The sequence below is a fragment of the Bos mutus genome, chromosome 9 (genome assembly GCF_027580195.1).
Source record: "Bos mutus isolate GX-2022 chromosome 9, NWIPB_WYAK_1.1, whole genome shotgun sequence".
In the NCBI taxonomy this organism is placed as follows: Eukaryota; Metazoa; Chordata; class Mammalia; order Artiodactyla; family Bovidae; genus Bos; species Bos mutus.
The window spans coordinates 39,288,858-39,313,872 of NC_091625.1; the positions used below are offsets into that span (position 1 = coordinate 39,288,858).

At 41.8% G+C, this 25,015-nt stretch overlaps 1 protein-coding gene and 1 long non-coding RNA gene across 3 annotated transcripts in view; one reads left to right on the forward strand and one right to left on the reverse strand.

The window, feature by feature from the left end:
• The window catches only part of LOC138989140 (uncharacterized), a 40,883-nt gene extending 31,426 nt beyond the window's left edge, over nt 1–9,457 (forward strand). The window contains exons 2-4 of one of the 2 annotated variants that reach the window (XR_011465360.1): nt 1,155–2,211; nt 2,882–3,029; nt 3,524–9,457. This is a non-coding gene — a long non-coding RNA (uncharacterized lncRNA). Of the gene's footprint in view, nt 1–1,154; nt 3,030–3,523 lie in introns of both variants that reach the window. The other variant, XR_011465359.1, reaches the window with a different exon arrangement.
• SLC16A10 (solute carrier family 16 member 10) overlaps nt 1–25,015 on the reverse strand; it is a 119,420-nt gene that overhangs the window by 20,785 nt on the left and 73,620 nt on the right. Inside the window, exon 3 of the mRNA XM_005890219.2 lies at nt 24,097–24,559. Within this exon, the coding sequence (XP_005890281.2) occupies nt 24,097–24,559 (463 nt within the window). The remainder of the gene's footprint in view (nt 1–24,096; nt 24,560–25,015) is intronic.

The following is a 25,015-nucleotide window of genomic DNA, read 5'->3' on the forward strand; positions in this document are numbered from 1 at the left end:
TTTTGTACATGTAATAGACTCTCCTTCCAAAGTCAAATATTTATAAAAATTTGTCTATGATAATTTTTCATAGGAACACATGAAGAAAAAACAACATGGTTTAGCCTGTATAAATAATTTTTATAAGAGGGCTTTAAAAACATTTTTAATAAAAGGTAACCAGCACACCCTTTCAGTTCAGTTCAGTTCAGTTGCTCAGTCGTGTCTGACTCTTTGCGATGGGAAATAGATGGGGAAACAGTGGAAACAGTGTCAGACTTTCTTTTTGGGGTTCCAAAATCACTGCAGATGGTGACTGCAGCCATGAAATTAAAAGACACTTACTCCTTGGAAGAAAACTTATGACCAACTTAGATAGCATATTCAAAAGCAGAGACATTACTTTGCCAACAAAGGTCTGTCTAGTCAAGGCTATGGTTTTTCCAGTGGTCATGTATGGATATGAGAGTTGGACTGTGAAGAAGGCTGAGAGCCGAAGAATTGATGCTTTTGAACTGTGGCATTGGAGAACGCTCTTGAGAGTCCCTTGGACTGCAAGGAGATCCAACCAGTCCATTCTAAAGGAGATCAGCCCTGGGATTTCTTTGGAAGGAATGATGCTAAAGCTGAAACTCCAGTACTTTGGCCACCTCAAGCGAAGAGTTGACTCACTGGAAAAGACTCTGATGCTGGGAGGGATTGGGGGCAGGAGGAGAAGGGCACGACAGAGGATGAGCTGGCTGGATGGCATCACTGACTCGATGGAAGTGAGTCTGAGTGAACTCCGGGAGTTGGTGATGGACAGGGAGGCCTGGCGTGCTGCGGTTCATGGGGTCGCAAAGAGTCAGACAGGACTAAGCGACTGAACTGAACTGTACTTCCACTGCTTTCTCTGCAATCACAGAGTTATTATATCAAACAGTTGTTTCAAACAGTCAGACTCACTGTCCCCTACACCAAACACTGGCCTGAATTCTGAAAGTCTGCAAAGCCAGTTTCCCAGAAAGCATGCTGGCCCAGATGATCTGCTTGTGGCACCTGCAGCCTTTCTGGACAACACTGCCTTAGAAGACCTCCATTTTGCAGTTTTAGGCCTACTTGGGTAACCAACACCATCACATCTCTCTTTTCCCTTTCAAAACTGGTTAACTATTCTTCCTCTTGTATTTTCACAGTGCTCCAGGATAACTCTCCAAGGAGATGGTCCAGTGGCTAAGATGCTGTGTTCCCAGGTTCAGGGGGCCCAGGTTTGATCCCTGGTCAGGGAACTAGATCCCACATGCTATACAGGGATCTATCCCACATGCAGTAGCATGCCACAATTAAGACCTGGCTCAGCCAAATAAATAAATATCCAACAACCAGAACAGAATAACTCTCCTAAACACGGCTTCAATCTTCATCGATCCCTTATACATCAGCTGACTACATTTATACCCCTTACTTTGGTATTAAAAGCCCTCCATAATCTGTCACTGATCTATCTCTGTAACTTTATTACCTACCAATCCTTGACTCAGAAAACTCAGATGTCTACAGGATTCGGGTAAACAGCAGAAAGGAATAAAAGAGACTTGCTGGAGAGGGACTGCGTACACTGAGTCCCATCATTACCGTATAGGACCTCCTGTGCTGCCAAGTCAACCTCCTGGCTGCCTTTTATTTTAAAGAAAAGTCAGAAATCTGGATTTTTGTGTGGAAATGTTGGCATCTATCTTAAATTTAGAACACTGCGTGATCCAACCCCATGTGTGCCAAACACGACATGTCTACAGCATTGATCTCATCTGGCCCAGCAGGAAGGTTTAATCACGGTGTCACTTAGACACGTCCAACACCTTCTCATCTGTCTACATTTCTGCTGCCACTTCTCCTGGTTCTCTGACTCTGCCCAAGTCCCACCTTTTCTATAAAGCTGTCCTTGATTACCTGACCCTTACATCCCCTTTGGGTTTCTGCCTAGCCTTCATGGGCATCTTAAGTACTGAGCGCCCTCCCCAGCCCTTCTGGCATCATAGGTGGCGCTAGTGGTAAAGAACCTGCCTGCCAATGCAAGAGATAAGAAGAGACATGGGTTCGACCCCTGGGTCAGAAAGATCCCCTGGAGGAGAGCACGGCAACCCACCTCAGTATTCTTGCTTGGAGAATCCCATGGACAGAGGGGCCTGGCGGGCTCACAACCTTCCTTCTTCCATTTCAGTCACCACCACTGCTGTTGACCCAACCACCCAGGTAAACACTGGACAACCATCCTAGACCACCCCCCTCCCTTCAAATCCAGTAGCCGCCATCCAGTTCTGATGACCTGTCCTCCCAAACCTTTCAGACACCCTCCCTTGGTCCATGCTCCCCACAGTTTCTACTTTGGGGGATCCCTCCTCCCCTGGATCCCTACACCCGCTTGAACGTGCCTCAGGCCAGAGCCCTCACTCCTAAACCCCTAACCTGCATCCCCTGAGACCACCAGATGAAGTTCAAATTTTAAATAACACTGCTTCACCACTGTGGCCTTGCAGCCTTCAGGGTAAAGCTCAGACTCCTGGTTTGTCAGATGAAGCCTCACCTCCAGCTGCCTCCTCATGCACCCACGTCGGTGGGTGCTGGCCACGGTGGGCTGGGCTGTCCAGCACTTGAAATGTGGCTAATTTGAACTGAGATGTGTAAGTGTAAAACACACAGAAAATTTAGAAACCTTAGTGAAAAAAAAACGTAAAATATCTCAATAATTTAAAAATACCAATTCTTTGTTGGAATAATACTTTGGCTATATTGGCTAAATAAAATATATTATGAAAACATTTCTGAGGTCTTTTTTCTGTTTTTTTTGTTGTTTTTTTAACTTTTAAAAATATGACAAGAAAATTTTAAATGACATGTGTCTTGCATTATATTTCTATTGAAGAGTGCTGGTCTAAGAAATTCACTTGTGGACACAAAGATAAAACAGCTGTTGATAAAAGTGACTTCAAACTGGCAAATTCCTCCAGGTCCTTATCAGAGATGGAATACAGCTCAATTCTGAAGAAAATGAATAACCTGATCTGAGGCAGGTGAGATATAATTACGGGAATTCATCAGCTTTATTTGGAATTTGAATTCTGACTCTCATGTATTAATCCATTTTAGGAATCACTCAAAGGATCTAGTGTAATTTTTTAAGAGACATTCTTTAGTATTCAAACCAGACTGAATATGCTAGTCATTCTTTTGATGAAACTAAGAACACATGCCTGCCGCACTATTATCCTTTATTAGTGGTTTATTTTTCTTCCCCCCGCTCTACACTTTGTAATCCTTAAAAGGAATAATGAGGATAAATGTTTGGGGGTCTTGTGAAATAATGGTAAACTTGGTAAATTCAAATTATGCTTAAGTGGAAACTTACTTCTTCAGCTGTAACGGGCCTTATTTCATTGAATTTTGTTATTGTTGTTGAAACAAAGCAAGAACTTCAGCTTCTAATACCTCCTTTCCTACCCTCAGCCAAAATTTTCAAAGTTAAGCTGTGGTTTATTTTGTTTGTCTTTTGGTTTTGTTTGGGCAGGAAATAAGGGAACTGGAGAACAGCATCTGGGGAGGCGGCATCTACTGGTCCAGCAGACCTTCCTCATTGAGGAAACAGCCCGCGGGAGAGCTGGTGTATTCTACCAGCCTGGGCCCCCCACTACTGCTACAACTATTCCCGGAATCCCCACCCATCCTTCATCCTCTGGAGACTGGCACACAGTTTAGTTTAGCAGAAGGCACGAGTACTGGCAAAACTGGTATTTCCAATAACAGTCCCATGGGCAGGGACATGAAGATGTTGACCAGATGTTCCCATGTTTAACCTAACTTATTTAAACCAATAGAGAGCTCTTATTAGAAGCCATTACCTACCCAGGGGATAGGCTTCGCCAGTGGCTTCGTCGGTAAAGAGTCTGGCTGCAATGCTAGAGACCTGGGTTTGATCCCTGGGTCAGGAAGATCTCCTGGAGGAGGGCATGGCAACCCACTCCAGTATTCTAGCCTGGAGAATTTCATGGACAGAGAAGCCTGGCAGGCTATAGTCCGTGGGGTCGCAAAGAGTCGGACACAACTGAGTGACTAACACATCACTTCAGCAGGGGAAAACATCATTTTTAGAACAGTGGTTTTAAAACCGACTTTATCCAAATGTGGAAGTGCCTTTAGGGCAGGGACTACTCTTTTGTTTCTATTCTAAACATGTGTTTACTCCAGGGCTGCACACCTCTCAGTGATGACCAGAGCCTGGGTACTGCCTGCTCTTGAAACATTTTCCATCATTCCAACAACAACTGAACTTCATCAGTCACAGAAGCCATTTTTGGACTGGGTGAAACCCTCTTTTTGTTTTGTTATCCAAAGATAACCAAGAACTTAAAACCCATCATAGCTTCTCACTCCTTATCCATGGGTGAAAGAAGGGAACAAGACACATGAGCTCAGGGTTTACACCCTTCCCTCCTAACCATCCCCACTTCAAGTAAAGGGCGATTCAGCCTCTCTCCATGGAGGACACGATTCTGATCAGCCAAGTGAAGGGAGAAGCTCCTCCCCACTCACTGGAGCCTAGAGCCAGTGCCTAAGAGTGACCCTCTCACGGCGCTGGCCTCAGCCTGGCTTCTCCCCCTCTTACCTCTTCCCAACATGAGGCACAGCTGCAGACACTGAGACATCAGGTAGTGCTCTTCAGCTGAGAAGCCAGGCTGAGTCTTCTGGCTCCGAGAGCCAACTGTGAAGGAAGCCCAGCAGACAGCCATCGTATGAAACCAGCTCCAGTACAGCTGACGCAGTGCACTAGAAACTCAAGCTTCTCCTTGACGGGTGGTTTCACGACAGAAGATGGCCCAGCAGAAGGGAACCTCAACTCACGTTATCTACGGAAGCCCCTGAAATCCTGTGACCCTGCTGCTGCTGCTAAGTCGCTTCAGTCGTGTCCGACCCTGTGTGACCCCACAGACGGCAGCCCACCAGGCTCCCCCATCCCTGGGATTCTCCAGGCAAGAACACTGAAGTGGGTTGCCATGTCCCTCTCCAATGCATGAAAGTGAAAAGTTAAAGTCGCTCAGTCGTGTCCAACTCCTAGCGACCCCATGGACTGCAGCCTACCAGGCTCCTCTGTCCATGGGATTTTCCAGGCAAGAGTACTGGAGTGGGGTGCCATTGCCTTCTCTGACACTACGCAGCTGCAAAACAAGGAGCTCACTGGTCCAAAAGATGCAATAACTAGAGAACTCCCTGGCAGTCCAGTGATTAGGACTTGGTGCTGAGCGCCTAGGTTCGACATATGGTTGGGTAAGATCCCACATGGCTGGCAGTGTGGGGAAAAAAAGAAAAAGTCCAATAATCACCTACAGTACTGCTTTCTAAGATTGAGTGTTATCTGGCCGTGCAATAGTTATTAGCCTCACTGTCCTCCCCTCCACCAGCACCATTTTAAGGGGATGGGTGGTCTTCATTTAATACCTTTTATATAATTTATTACAAAAAAATGATAAAACTTTGGTACATACAAGTTAAATTATGTATCACTAGGGGATAGCAGTTAAAGGAGGAAAACTACTGAAGATGTAGAACAAAAACAACTTTATTTCTGACAGCAGACTTGTAGTAACAGCTGACTGACTCAAGTAGCAAGTGCTAACAAAGGCGGTATTTCAGGAAGGCCAGGAAAGCAGGGTAAAAACAGGCGCAGTAGAGCATTGCAGGCTATGGGGCTAATGGAACAACTGCCTCTGCAGAACTGAGGGGAAAAACCAAACCCTATTTATCATCCACTGTTGCTGCAGTTACTGTGCCCTTTGGGAGAGAACTGATTCCAGGCAGCAGTCACTACCTGTCCTTGTCTGTGGCATCTCACTCCCTGATCTTCTGCCCTCCTCATCAGATCCACACCATCAAGCTGAGAAGGAGGCAGACAACAGGTAGTCCTGTTGCACTCCTTTCGGTGGGGACAAGGGACCTGTATCATTTACATTTACACAGTACCTTCAAAAACGGGATAATAAATGCTGCACCGTATTTTCAGGGCTGTGGAATTCAGAATTTCTCCAGCTTCCTACTTCCCCACAGGGATGCTGAGTTCCAAGCACTTCTGCTCTCTCGCTCTTCCTGAGCAAGTTAATCTCTTCTAACCTGAGATTAGCAGGTTCCGCTTGTTGCCTCTTCCTTGCATGCAATTTAATTTCTAAGAACACATCCTTTCAACACCCAAAAAGCTACTCCATAACTCTTTAAGTGGAGTATTTAAGTGTATTCTACTTAAATATACTTTTTTTTTAAGGCAATCACAAAGAAAAGAGCCTGGTTCCTTTAAAAATTACATGTACATTTGAAAGGCAGTAGAAGGTTGCTAGAGTAGTTAATGGATAATCTCAGATTTTGTTGCAAATCAAAACTTTATACTACCCTTTGACTTCAAAGAACGATGAACAGAAATCTGAATGGATGGAGGGTTTGGTTTGTTTTTTTCTTTCTTTTTTACAACAATTGTGTTTTTTTCCATCTTTGTTTTTGCTAAGAAAGTAAGTCAGCACTACAGGGCATTCCCTGAGAAACTTTTACACGAGTACAGTACACCAGCAAGTCCAGTGAGGTGACTATAGATAGCAGAAAACTAAGCCCACGGATTTGGGTACATAAAATTAATCCCTTTACACCATTTAATACTGAAATAGGACGTTATGGCCATTAAGATAAGTGCTGATTAGAGCAGCCTCAAAGTATCATTTTAACATGTTAAATCTGATCAACTGTGCTTTGAAGTAAAACAGCTCTAAGATGTACTTGAAGTGAAAACACAGAATCTCCTTGGCTGCCAACATTTTTAAGGGCTAATATCTTAGGCAGCCCACTGTCTCTTTACTAATAAGGTACCTGTTTCGATTAAAGCCGTGGCATGGGTACTGCCTGCCTCCCCAGGAACTAACCCAGCGGAGGGCAGACCTTTGCCCTGGCAGGACTCTAGGAGGCATGGGCAGTTGGCTCTGTTTGTTTTTTTAAACGGCCAGTCTTCCCATTTCATTGAGATGGGTTTCCATGGTGCCGGTAATCACACACGGCACTACTAAGACACATAAAAGTCAACACTAAAAAAGGGAAGAGTTTCCAGGAACTTATTTAACAGCCACCAAGGGGTAGAAAAAGACAAGTTCTAAAGGAAGGAAGGTAGCTGATGGTTTGGAAATCCCTGATTTGGAAAACATTTTCTAACTCTAAAAATTCTTCAGACCTGATTATTTTTCTCTGTTTTTTTTTTTTTTCCAAAAATAATTTTCCTTTGATTAAAACAAAGTTCATCCTTGACATAGTATTGTTTAGATGAGATTTGGCAAAATGTTTCAGAGGAATTATCGGTCAAAACCAATCTGGATTTAGAAGCTTCCCTGGTAGCTCAGAGGTTAGAGTGTCTGCCTGCAGTGCAGGAGAGCTGGGTTTGATCCCTGGGTTGGGAAGATCCCCTGGATGAACGAAATGGCAACCCACTCCAGTATTCTTGCCTGGAAAATCCATGGACAGAGGAGCCTGGTGGGCTATACTCCACGGGGTAGCAAAGAGTCGGACACGACTGAGCGACTTCACTTTTTTTCAAATAATCCTAAATTATAGAAGTTAAAATGAACTTAATCTTAAAAAATAAATCACTAGGGTTTTTACATAACTTGAAGTTATTAGTGACCCTGACAATAACATCCATGCCAGACAGTTCTCAAATTATCAAAAATTATTCTCATCCTTCTTGAACTATGAAAGATGTTTAATCTGTTGGTTGACTTAATTTTTATTCATTCCACCCAAATCCAAATATGATTCTGACCAGCTTTCTTGGAGGCTCATTCTTGGCACACCAAGGTCACCACTCCCACAGACCCGTGGGTCCTGGCTAGGCTGGATGAACACAGTGGACTGTGAACTGTGGAGACCGGGCCCCTCTGTGAAGGAGGCAGACTGCCTCTACTCTGGTCGGGATGGCTCGGGAAGGCCCCGCTGTGGTCCCTAGCATGCCTGCATGACTGCCAACGCTTCAGGACAGCACTTTGAAGGCATAAAGTGGTAGCAAGGTCTCCACAGATGCAGACCCCTGGTTGTGGTTAATGCTTTTCTGAGGCATCACTGAGTTTCCATGTTTTCATTTATTTTTTTTTAAGGGAGGAGGTGATACATGCTCTTCTAAACTTACTCTTGGATTCATCTGGTGATAAAATCACCCATCAGCTAAGTGTACATGCAGATAGACAGGTGTGGGTTATGGAGTTTCTAGTCAGCAGCTGAACTGCATGAATTTAGAAAAATAGTCCAAAATGAACAAATGCACCCAGCAAAAGGCTAGTTCAATTAAGGCTGAATTTTTTAAGATAGACTTCATCTTAAAATAGGAAGGGATAACTTCAGAAAGTATTATTTAAATCACTAGGATTCTGGGTAATTTGATAATGACCCTGGACCATTATTAGTTCTTACTTAGCCTCTTGATTTTGCCCTTAATTTTAAAGTGATAAAAGACTGATCCTTCCACAAAAATTCTACCTTCTTCTAACCTCTCCTCACTAAGATTCTTTCAGGCTAGTGATGCTGGCTAGAGAACCCTTTTACCAAAAGCCTTCTGGCCGCCTTTCTCCTTCAGTCTTTCTAAGGCACACCATAGAGCTTGTCTTTTTTACTAATTCTAAGAGTTATCTCTTAAATTCTCTCCCTAGAATCACATCACATTTTAAAAAAATTATCTGAATAAAGATCAAAAACCGTTAGGATTAGGGAATTAATTCTTTGGCAGCCCAATGGTTAAGACTCCATACTTCCACTACAGTGAGATCAGTTTGATCCCTGGTCAGGGAATTAAGATCCTATATATGCTTGGCAAGCCACTCCAGTACTCTTGCCTAGAAAATCCCATGGATGGAGGAGCCTGGTGGGCTACAGTCCATGGGGTCGCCACGAGTCGGTCGCGACTGAGCGACTTCACTTTCACTTTTCACTTTCACACAAAGGAGAAGGAAACGGCAACCCACTCCAGTGTTCTTGCCAGGAGAATCCCAGGGACGGCAGGGCCTGGTGGGCTGCTGTCTATGGGGTCGCACAGAGTCGGACACGACTGAAGTGACTTCACAGCAGCATATGCTTCACGGGATGGCCAAAAAGGAAAAAAATAGGAGTAAGTGCAGATCAGTCTCCCTTCCACTGCTGCCCCTTTCACATACTTCTGAAACCATCTACCCCAGTTTTTTACCCCCTCTTTAAAGAATAAGACTACTTCAGAGTCGGGGTGAGGTGGTGGTGACTAACATTACTTTAGACATGTTTGGTCCTGTCTTGTGATTTTAAAGCGTTCAGGAAGAAAAGGACCACACCTCTGCAGGATAGATAAGAAAGTAGAAAGCCTGAGTGGTCTGGATTAAGGCAGCTGGCATGACTCTCAGTCTTTTATATACTGAGAGTTGGAAGGCCTAAGCAGAGCAGGTAAAAAAGTCTTTGAAATTGTGAGCTCTGTTCCTTACAGAGTCTAAGATCTTGGACATCACTTCCTTGGTTTCAAGTCGGCAATGCACACTGCTTCACTCCCTTGGAGGGATGTTCTGGAAATCTACAAAGGCTATTTTTATCTGATATAGTTGTGCCCAAACATTGCTTTTTTTCCAATTAATTTTTTATTTTAATAAATTTTTTTTATCACATAACATTTACCATTTAAGCCATTTTAAAGTGTATACAGTCAGTGGCATTAAGTACATTCACGTTCTTACGTAACTATCACCACCATCCATCTCCAGAACTTCTTCACTTTCTCAAACTGAAACTCCAAACCCATTAAATAATCTCTCCCCTCTTCCCCCTTCTCAAAGTCCCTGGGAGCCCTCACTGTACTTCCATCTCTCTGAATCTGACTCCCCTAGGTGCCTCATCTAAGTGAAATCATACACTTTGAATCTGGTTTATTTCATTTAGCATAATGTCTTCAAGGTTCCTCTGTGTTGTCACATATATCTCAAACATTACCTTTTATTTTATCCAAAAACTACTTTTTATTTCTTTTTATGTTACAAGTGGGGCATTACTGACTTTTTTTTAAAATTATGTGTACAGGTAGGTTTTATGACCTAGGAATTTGGTTTCAGGAGAGAAAAGGAGGCTCCAGGTCTGACACACTACTCTAGATGTGTGACCGGGCAGCTGTGAAGGCGAATGTGACACTAACTTAGCACCTCACGGGGAGATGTGGGACGGGGACCCCAGGACCGGGCATCCCGACTTCAGGACTCAGGGCGGCCCCGAAAGCTGGAGCCCAGGAGACAGGAGACATCGGCAGGGAGCTGTGAGAAGTCCCTAGGACAGCTCCCGAGGAGTCAGACATGTAAAAGGAAGCTGTGTGTTCACAGGAGCAAACCCAGGGATACCCGGTTTATGTTGAGGTTTTTACCATGCTTCATAAATTAAATAATCAACATATGGGAGCACTTTACATTCTACAAATGTGTGCAGGGGTCACGAGGCTGCAGCAGAATCTGCTAGTCTATGTGGTGGAGGTCCACTCAGACATCCCATTCTCCTGGAAGCACATGGTACCAGGTATGAGAGAGGATATTCCACCTTAGCAGGGCCGACTATATACTGACTATGTACCTGTAGCTGCTCATTTCTGTATCTTTAAATTACTCGACACTAGTCTAGATAAACATACTTTTATTTCCACCTTGTCACTAATTACACATGTGTGATCAGAGAAAGTCTCAAAACCAATTAACTCCTCTCCACAAGAGTTGAAGAACATAAAGCACAATTAGAACGGAAAAACTGTCAGGAGTAGGGAAATTACTAGACCTCATACTCCAGCAACTCAACCAACCTATAAGCTCAGCCTCAAACTGGTCAAAACGATTTGCGTGCTGGGGGCTGAGATGCAGCAGTGAAGAGGAGGCTCTGTCCCTACCCTTGTCCCGTCTGCCTTACCTGGTTCTTCTTTATCATTTCATGAGGTGTTAGGACCCTCCCCACACAAAACGCCCCAGTATATGTTGTAGATAAATCCACAGTCTTCACCAGCCTTTCCCATACTTACACTGAACACATCATACAGTAGAAGGGCCTAACCAAAACACACTACTGCTGCATTCCGACTTAACATAAAATCAGATACTCTTAAATGTTTGAGGATTTCTTTCTCCACCACCAATCTTAAATCTTTCAGCTGTGTAGGGCCCACATTCTAGGGATAATTTTCATGCCTGAATAAACCATCCATCACTTCTAAAAACTAGCGTTGAATTATGTGTAAATACATATTATTGTTTGTAAGTACATATTATTTTTGGCTAATAAAAAACTCCAGGAGTTGGTGATGGACAGGGAGGCCTGGCGTACTGTGATTCATGGGGTCGCAAAGAGTCAGACACGACTGAGCGACTGAACTGAAATATAATTTGGAAGACATGACAAGCTTACTCTACCTTACTAAAAGCAGCAGCTCTGTTTTCATTTATCTGTAAATGATTCATTTCTAGATTTCTTATGTATTATATATTGTCTTCCTATCATGTTCCTATACTGCTGCTGCTGCTGCTAAGTCACTTCAGTCGTGTCTGACTCTATGTGACCCCATAGACGGCAGCCCACCAGGCTCCCCCGTCCCTGGGATTCTCCAGGCAAGAACACTGGAGTGGGTTGCCATTTCCTTCTCCAATGCATGAAAGTGAAAAGTGAAAGTGAAGTCGCTCAGTCGTGTCCGACTCTTCAAGACCCCATGGACTGCAGCCTACCAGGCTCCTCGGCCCATGGGATTCTCCAGGCAAGAGTACTGGAGTGGGGTGCCATTGCCTTCTCCGGTTCCTATACTAGTGTACTACAATTCAGAAGAAAAAAATACTCAAAAAACCAGCTAGCTTTTTTTGGATGAAACTGTTCTAAAGATATGGAACTTCACCATTAATGAGTCACAAGTGGCCAGAGAAGTAAAGATCCTTATTCATCTCAAGTAGGAGAATGCTGGTGAATACTGCCTAAGGCACAAAACTGGTAAATGGGCAAATTTTCACTAACCTGAGTAGTCAAATTGCAGCAGATGGTGAGATCTGCAGGGAAATAAATGCAAGGTTAGAAAAGCAAGAAAAGCACAGACACCACTGAAAAAAATCTGAAAAAAGTGGGGATAAAGTGATGGTGAGAGGATATCTACTCACTCATGTAATAACCCCAGGAGAACTGAGGACTGCAGTTAGAGGATGTAAGTAGTGAATGAGGTATCTGCAGAAAAAGCAATGCTTGGGTCCTGTGCAAGAATTTTTCATTTCTAACATACAGATTTTAATATAATACATCAGATAAAAATAAGTTGAATGAAAAAATTCATTGACTGTTGGCTGGCCTTAAAGACAGAAACTAGAGAATTTCCATGCCATAGGCTTCCTGCGGGCAACAGGAAGCCATCTCGTTTTTCTGTCTTCTAAATACCTACTGCTGCCCTTCACCCAGAAGAATGCACCTACCAGCACCTCCTCAAAGGGGTTGTCGCTGATTTACACACTGAGGTCATGTCCCACCGCCACCTTCCATCTCATTTTACTGCCTTCAAAGAAAATATCACTATTTGAAAACTACCTTGTTTATTCACGAGGTTACTGTTTACTGAGCTCCCTAAGAGTAGAGACTACAGCCCTTCTCAGCACTGCAATCCCACATCTGAAGGCACCCGCAGGTGCCCAGTAAGTATCTATCAGGTACGCACTTGAATCCGCTCAATTTGAATCTGCAAACTGAGTCGTAATTCCTGAGAGGGAATTACACATGCGAGAAAATACAGCAGTGACAAAGGAATAACTCACCCTAACTCTACCCTAGTAACATCCCTGCCACTTACTGTGAAACTCTGCACAAAAGAAAACCTCTCTTTTGGTCCAGGTTCTTATCTATTAGTAGGAGAGACCAGTATCAATGCTGCTTTCCTCATAAAAGGCTGCTGTGAGAGTTGAATCAGAAAATATATCTGTGAAGTGAATTCCTTCATATTCTTTAGGGAAGTCCACTGGGATGGGAATGAATGAATGAAATGAAATGGAAATAAATGAACAACAAAACATTTCCAGACCACATAACAGGGAAAAAATTTAGCAGGTGTATATGTGTGTGTGTGTGTAGATCAGCACACAGTAAATTCTGTTATTTAAATCAATACACTATAAAAAGAAATATTCTTGTCGTCAAGGAAATCTTGTAAGCATGCTTTTGAATGAAAAAACAAAAATTACTTAAATTAGAAAATCTTGGTGAAAAATCTTGATTATTTTTTATTCTGCAAAGTACCAAAACATTCTGCATAGCTAATAAATGTCAAAGTAACAATAAAGATAATCAGAATAATAAACCCAAATCAAGAACAAAAAGGAGGGAGGGAGGGAAGGCAAAAATGAAATTTAACCCCTAGTATTTAAACTTTATTGTTTAGCATCCAGGCTAAAAACAAAATTAAAATGTCAACTCTGCCTCTTTTATCTGGTTATAGTGCCAGAAGACTGAGATAGGGCAACTCTTCAGGTTATATAATCCCAATGGAAATCATTTTTAAAATGTTTCCAAAACTCTGCAATCACCATCCCAGGGCTGAGGACATGTAATGGGCCTCCAGGCCTTTCTCCTGTCAGAACCTTACAAGAAACAGATAAACAAGGCAGGTGAGGTCAGCTCAGCTGCCCAGACCTGGCCCCATATACAGTAACCTCTGGTTTAGATGAATTCTGCTATGAACCCTGCATTCTCGGGGCTTAGCCACTCAATAACTGTAACTTTGAGCTCTAAATATATCCATGAGAGAAAGATGACAAAACCAGTACAATCGCTGCTGGCAACTCTGAATACCTGGACTGTGTCAAAACGGTGAGGTGACCTCCAGACTGGGAAAGGAACCCCATAAACTGATGAGGGTTGTGTTAGATAAGCCAACTTCATTCCTCTAATGATTCAGTTTCCACTACATACACATTTCAGGCTAGGATAAGCTTCCATTCATTTTCCGTGGATATTCTTGCATGTAATGGTGCCAGGTTCTACCCTTTTTGTAACTATGTGACTTTTGGCAAGCAACTTAACCTTTCTGTGTCTTAACTACTTTACCAGTTTTTTTTTTAAGTACCATTAAATGACCTGTACACTCCATTCAACTCCTAATTTACTATCATACTTTTTTTTAAAGGCATCTAAATATTTATATTTTACTTCAAAGCCACACATTTAAGAAGACCAGGCTCAAGCCTCAAGCTCAAGGCTGCACCAGGCACCAGCCTTACAACCCTGAGCAAGTTGTCTTAATAACCCCAAGTCCAGTTCCTCTCCTGCTAAATGGAATCTGATCCTGCCCATCTTGTAGGGTGGCTCTGAGGCTCCAGCAAGAGATAATACTTGTGGGATAGTCTTAGAAAGTAAATGTTAATAAAAGTGTGGGATATAAAAATACTATGTTTAAAAGAAACTTAGGAGTTAAAATAAACCCTCGTGTGGCTGTGATGACTGGGCATACAGCTAAACCATGCTCTGAAGATTGAACGCTGCAGTTGTTCTGGCCTTTTACTCTGACAATACATCAGTTCAACTTGACATGGATGCAGACATAGCTGGGTTACGTAACTGCACGTCAGCTGTCCATGTTTGCAATTCTGCCTCCACACTAACTACAGTTAAATGAGCTTTTCTCCAATTTGTTATGAGGCAATATAAACTTTCTGATGATAAGTGAGTTGCCAAAAGGTAGAGGAGTGAAAAAACTAGATACAGATAATGGGGCTGGAAAGCAAAGGGGAAAAGGGACAGTGGCATCTGGGGGCGGATACGTAAGAGACCGGCACTCCTCAAACTTTCTTTGGATCTAGAGACACTTCCCTACATCATGAATACGTAAGTTACCTTCTCCCTCGATACTCTGTAATCACTGGAGTTAGTGTCTGTGAGGGCTTTTCCAAAGAGATGTCCCAGAACCTAGAGAGAAGGTTAAACTAGCAGAAGGTACTCTCAATTGATCAGACAATTCTCTCCACCCACCAGAGCCACCTGGTAAATGCAGGGCAAAAGGCAACATCCAGGTTTACCCTCATACCTTTAAGAGTCTTCAAATTAATATTTCTATTGTGTTAATTCTCTATCATAACAATTTATTTTCTAGTTGACAGAAAAATCAGGATAGGACCCCTTATCAGCTAAATTTAGGTTCCTCAAACTTGAAAAAATTTTGATATTAATCCGACGAGTTGACGGATAAAGCAAATATCCCTATTACAGTTAAATTTTGACATTTTCTAGAGAATATTATATTTTGACAAATAAAACATGAGACAATTAAACAGAAAGACCTGGCGAAATTTACAAATTAACAAGACAGAAAAACAGATACAGAGGATAAACTAGTGGTTATCACTGGGGAGAGGAAAGGGGTGAGGGGCAAAACAGGGAATAGGGTATGAAGAGGTACGCACTAGTATGCTTAAGTAAGCTACAAGGACATATTGTACAGCATGGGGACTAAAGCCAGTATCTTATAACAACTTTAAATATCTTACAATAAATTTTATTATAGATTTATAAATGAATTTATATAGATTTATAATAAATTTATATAATTTTTTAAATCTATAAAAATATTGAATCACTATGTTGTATACCTGAAACTAATATAATATTGTAAATCAACTATACTTCAATTAAAAAAAAACAAGAAAAAACATTATAGATATGGCGAGGGGACAAGAGAAGGAACAGTTTCTCCAATGCTTTTAGGGCCTTCTCAGGAAACTTCAGTGTCTTAGGACACTTCAGCGGGCTTCCCAAGTGGCACTAGTAGGAAAAAAAACCTGCCTGCCAATGCAGGAGACATGAGAGACCCAGGTTTGACCCCTGGGTTAGGAAGATCCCCTGGAGGAGGGCATGGCAACCCACTCCAGCATTCTTGCCTGGAGAATCACATGGACAGAGGAGCCTGGGGAGCTACGGTCCATAGGGTCGCAAAGAGTTGGACAAGACTGGAGTGACTTAGCACACACACACACGGGACACGTAAAGATCTATCAGGGTCTTCAGAGTTTATATGTAACTCTAAAATTCAAGCAATTTGTTTCTTCGCATTTTCCTATAATAGTACTCTGTTATCAATCAAATACATTTGTACATTTTACTATAGATTTGTACATTTGTCCATTTTTTTCTTCGGCTATGCTTAATGTTTACTGTATAAAACCAAACTGAGCAAGAAACTATGCATATTTCATGTTCCACTTGATTTTCTCATATTCACAACGTCCTAGAGACCAAAAGAGGAGACACAGGGGCTGAGAGAGCAGTTCCATGACACCCTGTCATTCACATCAGCCCATTTGCTCGGAGTCCTCTCCACGGCTGTGCAGCGTGCTCTGAGTGCCTGAATGGTCCAGCCCTGCTTCTGTGCTTAGTTCTGATAGAACACGGGGGAAACATGCAAAAGCCAAAGAAAATCCTGGTCCCGGCCCAGTGCGGCTGATGGCAGGCAGCACGCCACCTCTCAGGTGATCCGAAGAGAGAACAGACAACTCTACGAAAAGAACACGAGACTCAGAGTCTGAGACCCACGTTCAAATCCCAGCTCTGAGCAAACTCAGTGCTTGACCCTGACTAAGCATAGCTTATTTAGCAAAGTCGCTTCCTTGGCTCCAAGTATATAATTGTTTATGACATTTGTTACCCTCACCCTTGTGATGGTTATGTGAGATTTTGTGGAGATGCTTGGCACATGACAGATTCTTGACAAATGTCACCTGAATCTCCGTTTGAGGAAGCCACAAAGAGACAAGAACATGTCTGCTGTTCCTATTTACACGGCTCAGCACCCTGAGCTCTACCCTGGGGCGATATTCCTGCTGTGACTACAACGTGGCCAGTGGTAACCTGGCCAGTGAAGTCTAACAGGTGCATTCCACTACTGAGCCATGGAGCACCTGGCATTAATCAAAGCCATAAAATATCTCCTGAGGTTTTACATGCCCCATTGATTGGCTTGTTTGCCTACAGATTTCATTCTAATTTAAAAACACAACTTGTTTGTTCCCAATTACAATTGGACTTGGTATCCACTGAATTGCCCTGTCGGCAGGCAAATAATGGGGCCTTTAATCATAGTCTCAGATAAGTGGGATATTCGTACCAGATCAGAATTTCTTTTGAGGACAATTACTATCTGCCACAAAACTGACACATCTTATGGAGTTTTTTGAAAATGAGCTAATAAACACAAATTTCAACACACGAGTCAGTCATCTCTCTGATACAGAAACTATGTGGGTCAAAGCTTAAAACCTAAAACTTCACTGCCGTATGTTCTGGAGTCCAAGAACCCAAGTGCTGCTTTTCAAGGCGAGTAGTGGTGGAGAGATGTAAAAGCAATAAAACTAAGCCATCACTCTCATACTGCGGATGGGACGTTCTATGCCACTGAGAAGAGCTGCATCGCTGTTGCCAGTTGCAGGTGTTTACCAGGCATCTGACTGATGCAGCCCTGTGGTCAGTGCTCTGGGCCTGTATCCCCATTCTGTTCTCACTCACACCACCCAGGCTCTGCAAGATTTTCAGTTGCTATGCAGGAGAGCAGACACCAACTGTCTAGCTTTCCTTGTTAATGGGGACGGCCATTCCATCCCTCCACACACTCACAACAGTGACAGAGACACACAAATTTCTTCCATTTATAAATTTTCAATTTCAACATGTATATACGGCTATAGGTCAAAAGCAAAACGCATCAACTCTTTTCTCCATCAACAGATGGCATTAGTGGTACTTTTAAGTCTGAGGTCTGCTGAGTTTGAGCTTATTGATTAACTGTGGAGTGGGTATGAATACCATCATGTCATATAGGTATAACATGTGAAACATCATTTTAGTATCATAGCAGAGAATTTTAAAGATCAAAATGAAGAGAAGATGAACAGTGCTTATATAGTGTCCCTTTTGATTAATCCATAAGACATTTAGTCATTCAACAAATATTTGAGCACCCACTGCTATGTTAGGCACTGTGCTAGGTGCTCGGGTTCATTCATTGAACAAGGCATAGAAGGACTCTTGGTTGGCCTTGACATTTACATTCTAACAGAGGTATACACACAGAGAACAAACAATCAGCATCACAATGAAGTTATATAACACATTAGAAGGTATGACAAAGAAATAGCAGTGTGAGAGTCTGGGAGTGTGTGGAGGGGAAATGGATGAAGGGAGTTTAACCAGGTGGTCAGGGCAAGCCTCCTTAAAAGTGAACAGGAAAGACAGCGGAGTGTTGAGAGCAGAGTGTGTGAGGGGATGGGCCAGATGAGATGGAGACAGGAGGGGACAGGCCACGGAGGACTCTGAGTGAAGGGAAGTTAGGCGCTCAAAATAGCCTGGAGTTAAAACTCCCCTCTGGGTCCTCCCCACCATTCTCTACAAAACAAAGAACTCTCTCACCCGAAGAAAAAAATGGACATTAAGATTGATTATGCCCAGATCCCGGCTGGTCCCAGCCTCTGGCCAATCTCCAGAATTCCTTGCCCCAGCTGTTTAAGACATAACTAATCTGAACAACCTTGGAGAAGAAGAGGCCCCCTTAAGACAGTAGATTTCCACATATATGCCTATATATATACTTAACTCTTTTCTTCGGTTAGTGCAGCAACTCACTAATCTGACTGCTGCCCCTTCTTGCCTCATTAAAAGTGATTTGTTCTTGTAAAGTGCCAGTCTCGTTCTTTCTCCGAACCTTGCTTTCTCTAATTTCCTTACCCTACATTGAGAGCCACCAGAAGGACATTAGTTTTTACTCTCAGAGCAATGGGGAGCCACTAAAAGATTTTGAGAGACTTATGTTGAAAGAACACCTGAGGTTTCTGCATACAGACTGCAGCAGGGCAAGGAAGGAAGTGGGGAGATCAGATAGGAGTCTATTACATAGTGATCCAGGCTAGGGGTGATGCTGGCCCAGTCAGAGGAATAGTAATGATGATGTTGAGAAGTGGACAGATTCTAAATATATCTTGAAAGGAGAACCACCAAGATTTCTGGTCTGGATCAGGAGTATGGTGTGAAAGAAAGAGGCGCCAAGGATGCCTCCAAGGTTTGGGGCCTGATGGAATTGCCATTTCCTGAGATAAGGAACGCTGAGGGCAGAACAGGTTTGGAGGACAGGGGATAACCTTCAGGGCTCTTCATGTTAAATCTGAAACATCCAGCAGTCCTCCAAGTGGAGATATTAAGTAAGCAGTTGGCTATAAAAGTTTGGTAAAGAATTCAATAAAGGGGTTTAGACTAAATTAATATAAATTTTGAGCCACTGGCATATACATGATATCTGAACTCAGGAAATTAGATGAAATCATCATTTGGAATTAATACAGGAAAAGATCAAGAGGCAAGTCCCTTGATATTCAGAGTCAGGGTGAAAAAGAAGGAACCAGAAGAAACTATTAATAAGAGGAATGATGGAGAGGTAGGAGGAAAACTAAAAGCATGTTTCTGGAAGCTAGTGAAGAAAAACTGAAGACAAAGAAGCCATAAAAACTTAATCCAAGTGACCTACAAAGGATTAATCTCAAAAATATACAAACAGCTCATGCAGCTCAAATAAAAAGAGCAAATAACCCAATCTAAAAATTGGCAGAAGATCCAAACAGACATTTCTCCAAAGAAATATTAATATACAAATGGCCAAGAGGCACACGAAAAACGCTCAACATCATTAATTATCAGAGAAATGCAGACCAAGACTATAATGACGTATCACATCACACCAGTCAGAATGGCCATTATCAAAAAGCTACAAACAATAAATGCTGGAGAGGGTGTGTGGAAAAGGGAACCCTCTGGCACTGTTTGTGGGAATGTAAATTTGTACAGCCACTATGGAGAACAGTATGGAGGCTCCTTAAGAAACTAAAATAGAATTACCATATGATCCAGCAATCCCACTCCTGGGCATGTAACCAGAGAAAAACATCCTCCAAAAGGATACTGCACCTCAATGTTCTTAGCAGCATTGTTTACAATAGCCAGGACATGGAAGCAACCCCAATGTCCATCGACAGAGGAGTGGATAAAGAAGATGTGGGACTTACACACAGTGGAAGATTACTCAGTCATGAAAAAGAATGAAATAATGCCACTGGCAGCAACATGGGTGGACCCAGAGTGTCATAATGACTGAAGTAAGTCAGACAAAGAAAGACAGATATCATGTCACAGAATCTAAAGAAAATTACACAAATAAACTTATTTATAAGACAAAAATGGACTCACAGACTTAAAGAATGAACTTATAGTTACCAGAGAGGAAACACAGGAAACACAGCAGGGAAGGGGTAGCAAGGGAGTGGGGGACTGACATGCACACACTGCCATAATTAAAATGGACAACCAAGGAGGACCTGCTAACTAGCAACACGGAACTCTGCTCAATGTCAGTGGCGGGCTGGGTGGGAGAGGAGCTCGGGGGAGAATGGATACAGTGTATGTGTGGCTGAGTCCCTCTGCTGTTCACCTGAAACCACTGTGACATGGTTAATCGGCAGTACTCCAAGACAAAATAAAAAGCTAAAAAAAAATAAAAAACAAGACAAAATGGATAACCAACAGTGACACAGGGACCTCTGCTCAATATTATGTAACAATCTAAATGGGAAAAGAATTTGAAAAAGAATAGATACATGTATAACTGAACCACTTTGCTGTACACCTAAAAAACCAACACAACATTGATAATCAACTATACTCCAATACAAAATAAAAAGTTAAAAAAAAAAACCCTTAACCTAGAAAACAGAACAAAACAACTCTCAGGAAAAAAAGGGCAATTCAGAAAAACTAAAGCAGCTGTTAATGGGAATGGTTATTTGGAAAGTTATAGCTCATCAAAATTAATATATAAGATTTGTACCCTTACTCTATTTCTGTAATTTTCTATCTATGAGATATGGGATGTTTACTAAACTTGTTATGATATTCATTTCAAGATGTATACGATTCAAATGATTATGCTGTATACCTTAAACTTAAGACATGCTGTAGGACAATCATATCTCAATAAAACTAGAAGAAAAAAGATTCATACCCTCCCAATAGAGATTACAACTGGGAAGGCTTAAAAGAATCATTTGACCCCTTCTAGGAAGCAACATGATTCTTCATTTTTAAAAGTCAACTACTAAAAGAAAACTTTCAACCTTGCTCTGAGAATAAGAATGCCACAAAGCATACATATTTTCTCTCAAATCATCACACATAGTCCAACAAGCAAGTGACCTTAGAATTTTTAACATAACCATGAAAGCACTCATTGTATTTCTGAATCCTTCAAAAGAGACCTAGATAGAGAAATTAGTTCCCTAATTAAAGATGTACTTTTAACAGCAAAGCTCATGATTAAGGACCAATTCCAATCCTATGAAGCTTTTACTAACCACTTTTCCAAAAAGATACCATCTTTCTCCTTTGACTTGTCCACTAAAACCAGACAATTCACCATCATGTCATCTTAAATTTGAATAACTCTCATTTTTATACCAGAACTGGAGAGATGCTTTACATACATTTTTTTGTCATCCTTACAACAAGGATTTATCCCTATTTTATAGATGTTGAAACTGATGGTTAGAGTCTGTTACCTAAGGTTACCCAAGTATAAAGGGACAAAACCAGCATCTGTTTTACTAACTATGCAGTACTGCCTCTTGCATGAAAGTATGACACTAATAATTGCCAGTCGCTGTGTCTTGTGACCCTGGACGAGTTTTTATACCTCTCAGTGCCTCATTCATGAAATGCGGATGATACTCTACAGGTGCTGCACTGTGGTGAAGATTATATAAGGTAATGCCTGTAAAATTCCTTTATAAACTGTAATGGTCGGTATTACTACTCAGAGTACATTTTATGTTCCTTCAGCACAGGTTCTTATGCCTTACAGGCATTTTCCCTTCAACATTCAACATGAATTGAACACCATCTTACCAGTCCTTGTAACGACTTCAGACACCTTTTCCCCCCTCTAAGGAGGGAGGTGGTATCTCACTGCATGAAGTCTGGATTGAGTATCGAATATCCCTAATCCTAACCTTAAACTACAACACAGTGACAAACTCAGCGAGCTCATCAAACAGGAGATTTAAACCACCTGCCCAGCATGTAACTGGTATTTCCTCTCCACCATGGCCTTAGTGCCATAAGAGTTCGAAAGGGAGAAAAATCCCAAATGAAAAAGTATCACATTTTGTAAGAAAACATGCCTGGAAGGAGGGACAGCAGAATAAGGCCTGGTTTGTTATCTGAGTTAACAGAGACCTTGTTGTTCTGTGTACAATCTGATTTACAGCTTCCTGATGACAGTAGTAACTGTAACACTGTCTAACTCATTACTCATTATGAAATTTCATCTACTTTAAGAAAAAGACCAATAACATATTTATGGAAGTTCTTAGGGAACACTCACTCCCTCTTCAATACAATGCAGGTTTCCAGTGGTATATCTGGGGACGGGAGCTGGTGTGCACCAGAGGAAGACCATGCCAGGTGTGTTCTCCAGGTAAACACAGCAGGAGGCAACCAGCCCCTGCTCTGCCATGATTCTGGGGAAGCTGCTCAAAATCTTTGTTAATGATGGATCTGCTTTCCAGCCTGTAAATCATGAGCTAATATTATTTATTCTGCCTACCTCACAAGTTTACTGTGAAAGGTCAAATGAAATAATATATGTAAATTAATTTACAAATTACATTACTAGAAGTTACCAGAAATAACTAGATAATCAACTACCACTTGCCCTTTGGTAAACGTCAGGTACTAGCGACTTAGCAGCAGCAGCAGCAAAGTTGAGATATTGATTTCTCTAAGGGTTTTCACGTTGTAATAACAAACGGAATTTTTTTTTAAAAATCTACTCATCTTTGAAAAGGACACGACAAATGTTTTCTTAGCCACAGACTTCATATGTGATAGGTGTGACATACCAGGTCATTTTACCTAGTAACTCAGGCTCTGCAAAATGCCTCATGGTTCAGAGTCCTAAAAGCTAGTCCTCTCCTTGTCTCCCCATTGATCACCCCAGCTGCCTCCTTAAAACCTCTGGCAAAAAGAGAATAGGAGAATTAAGAATTCTAATTGTCTTAGATCCACAAAGGATTGATGATGTCATTTAGTAGCTGACCCCTTGACCCCAGTAATTCTCTGAACTACACTGCCAAATTGCGCCAGAATTTTAACTAAAGAAAATTGCACAAGCATCCAAAAGTAGACTGAAAGCTAGAAAAACTCCAAATCACACAGTATACACATAAAAGAAAAACTTATCCTAGTACCATTTTTGTTTATCATTTATCAACTATGTTGAACTATAAATACATTTTCAGTCATAACAACAAGAATAAAGGAAGAAACATAATAATAAGCACTTCTGAGCAAATTTTGCCAGGGGCAAATACTTTAGACACTGCTTACTCTTATTATAAAGAGGTTGAAATTTGCCTTTGCAGTATAAATAAGCAATATAAAGTGCTCGAGGACGTGAAATCCTAATTTCCTATGAAACCCTTGCTCTCTCTTGTTATTTGGAACTTGCTAACATCTCTCAAATAATCCTCCAAATGGAATTCCCATTTTTTCAGAAGTATCTCACAAGTAGACAAAGTGCTTCTTTGTGTCAAAGTCACTGGCTTTTACTATTTACCTAATTTTTTCACCCCTTTGTTGAAAAATAATTTATTGCTGTTGACAAAATCATTGCACCATCTTTGTCCCTGATTATGATTAATAAGCCATTTGAACAAAAAGGGACCTGTCAGCTTTTTTGTATAGATGACATTTGTTCCAACATTTTAGTGTTCTTAAAAAAAAAAAACAAAGTTGGTTTTATTTGTGTAGGTTTGGTGATCTGTTAAATACCAAAGCATACCAGGAAACATATTCTCTATGTAATGATCGGATGACTGTGCTGACCTTGTCTTAGGAGACCTTGACTTTCAAGAGTCCCTGAATTACAACCAGGAAAGCATTTAAGGCCAACTTCAATCTGAGCTCTCTTGCTCTTCTGAGAAGCTTTTCTGTATGAAATAATAATACCCGTTACCAGCAAAGCCAGAGCGGCGTACTCACCAAGTGAACATAAGGCACAAAGTACCCAAAAAGTGCAAGTGGGATTCCAACGGCCCACACCGCGTATGCTGTCACCTTGAAGATGGCAAAATTGAAGATTTTTTTTGGAGGACTGAACTTTCTCCTGGAAAAGAGGGAGAGTCTGTTGCCTCCTTTGGTTGTACCGTCTTTATCTTTGGCACTGGAAGCAAAAGGTCGGTAAGTGAAGCCAGCCAGAAAGAGGACAAACACGAAGATGCAGAGGACCCTGAGGGTGTGGAAGAGGCCCACGCTGTCAGTCAGAACCCTCAAAAGGAAAGGCAGCAAAATTGTGAAGATGCTGCTGCCAGCGGTGACGATGCCGTTCACCAGTCCAAGGCGCTTCTTGAAATAGTGTCCCAAAATGACCAAGGAAGGCTGGTAGGCGAAGGAGCAGCCACAGGCAAATATGATCCCGTAGGTCAGGTACAGAGGCTCAATGGAGCTGTGCGAAGATGAAAAAGATGTAGAGCAGCTTTCATTATTTTCATCATGTGCTTGGAGGAATAAAGCCTTACGGTCAAAGGGGGTTTCAGTTAATCAACATATTTTCTACAAATAAAAATTAACCAAAAAGAGGTTAAAATCTTAATAAGAATACAACATTACAATATTTTAATTTCATCTGAACAGATAATAAAAAACGCCTTAATATGTGAAAAATGATCAATAAGGTCCTCAGTGATTTGATCCCTGCTCCTCTTTCTATTGACTTTCAGGCGAACCACGCAGCACTGGATAAAAACTGTGATGCTCCCAACTTAGAAATAAACAGCGGTGCCAGGAGGGGCCCCAGTGACACTGACAATCATTAAACTACCTAAGAAACACCTAGTCTCAATAAAAGCTTTTAAAAAGGAGAATTGAACTATGAAAACTCTTTTCCTTAATGGAATTTTCC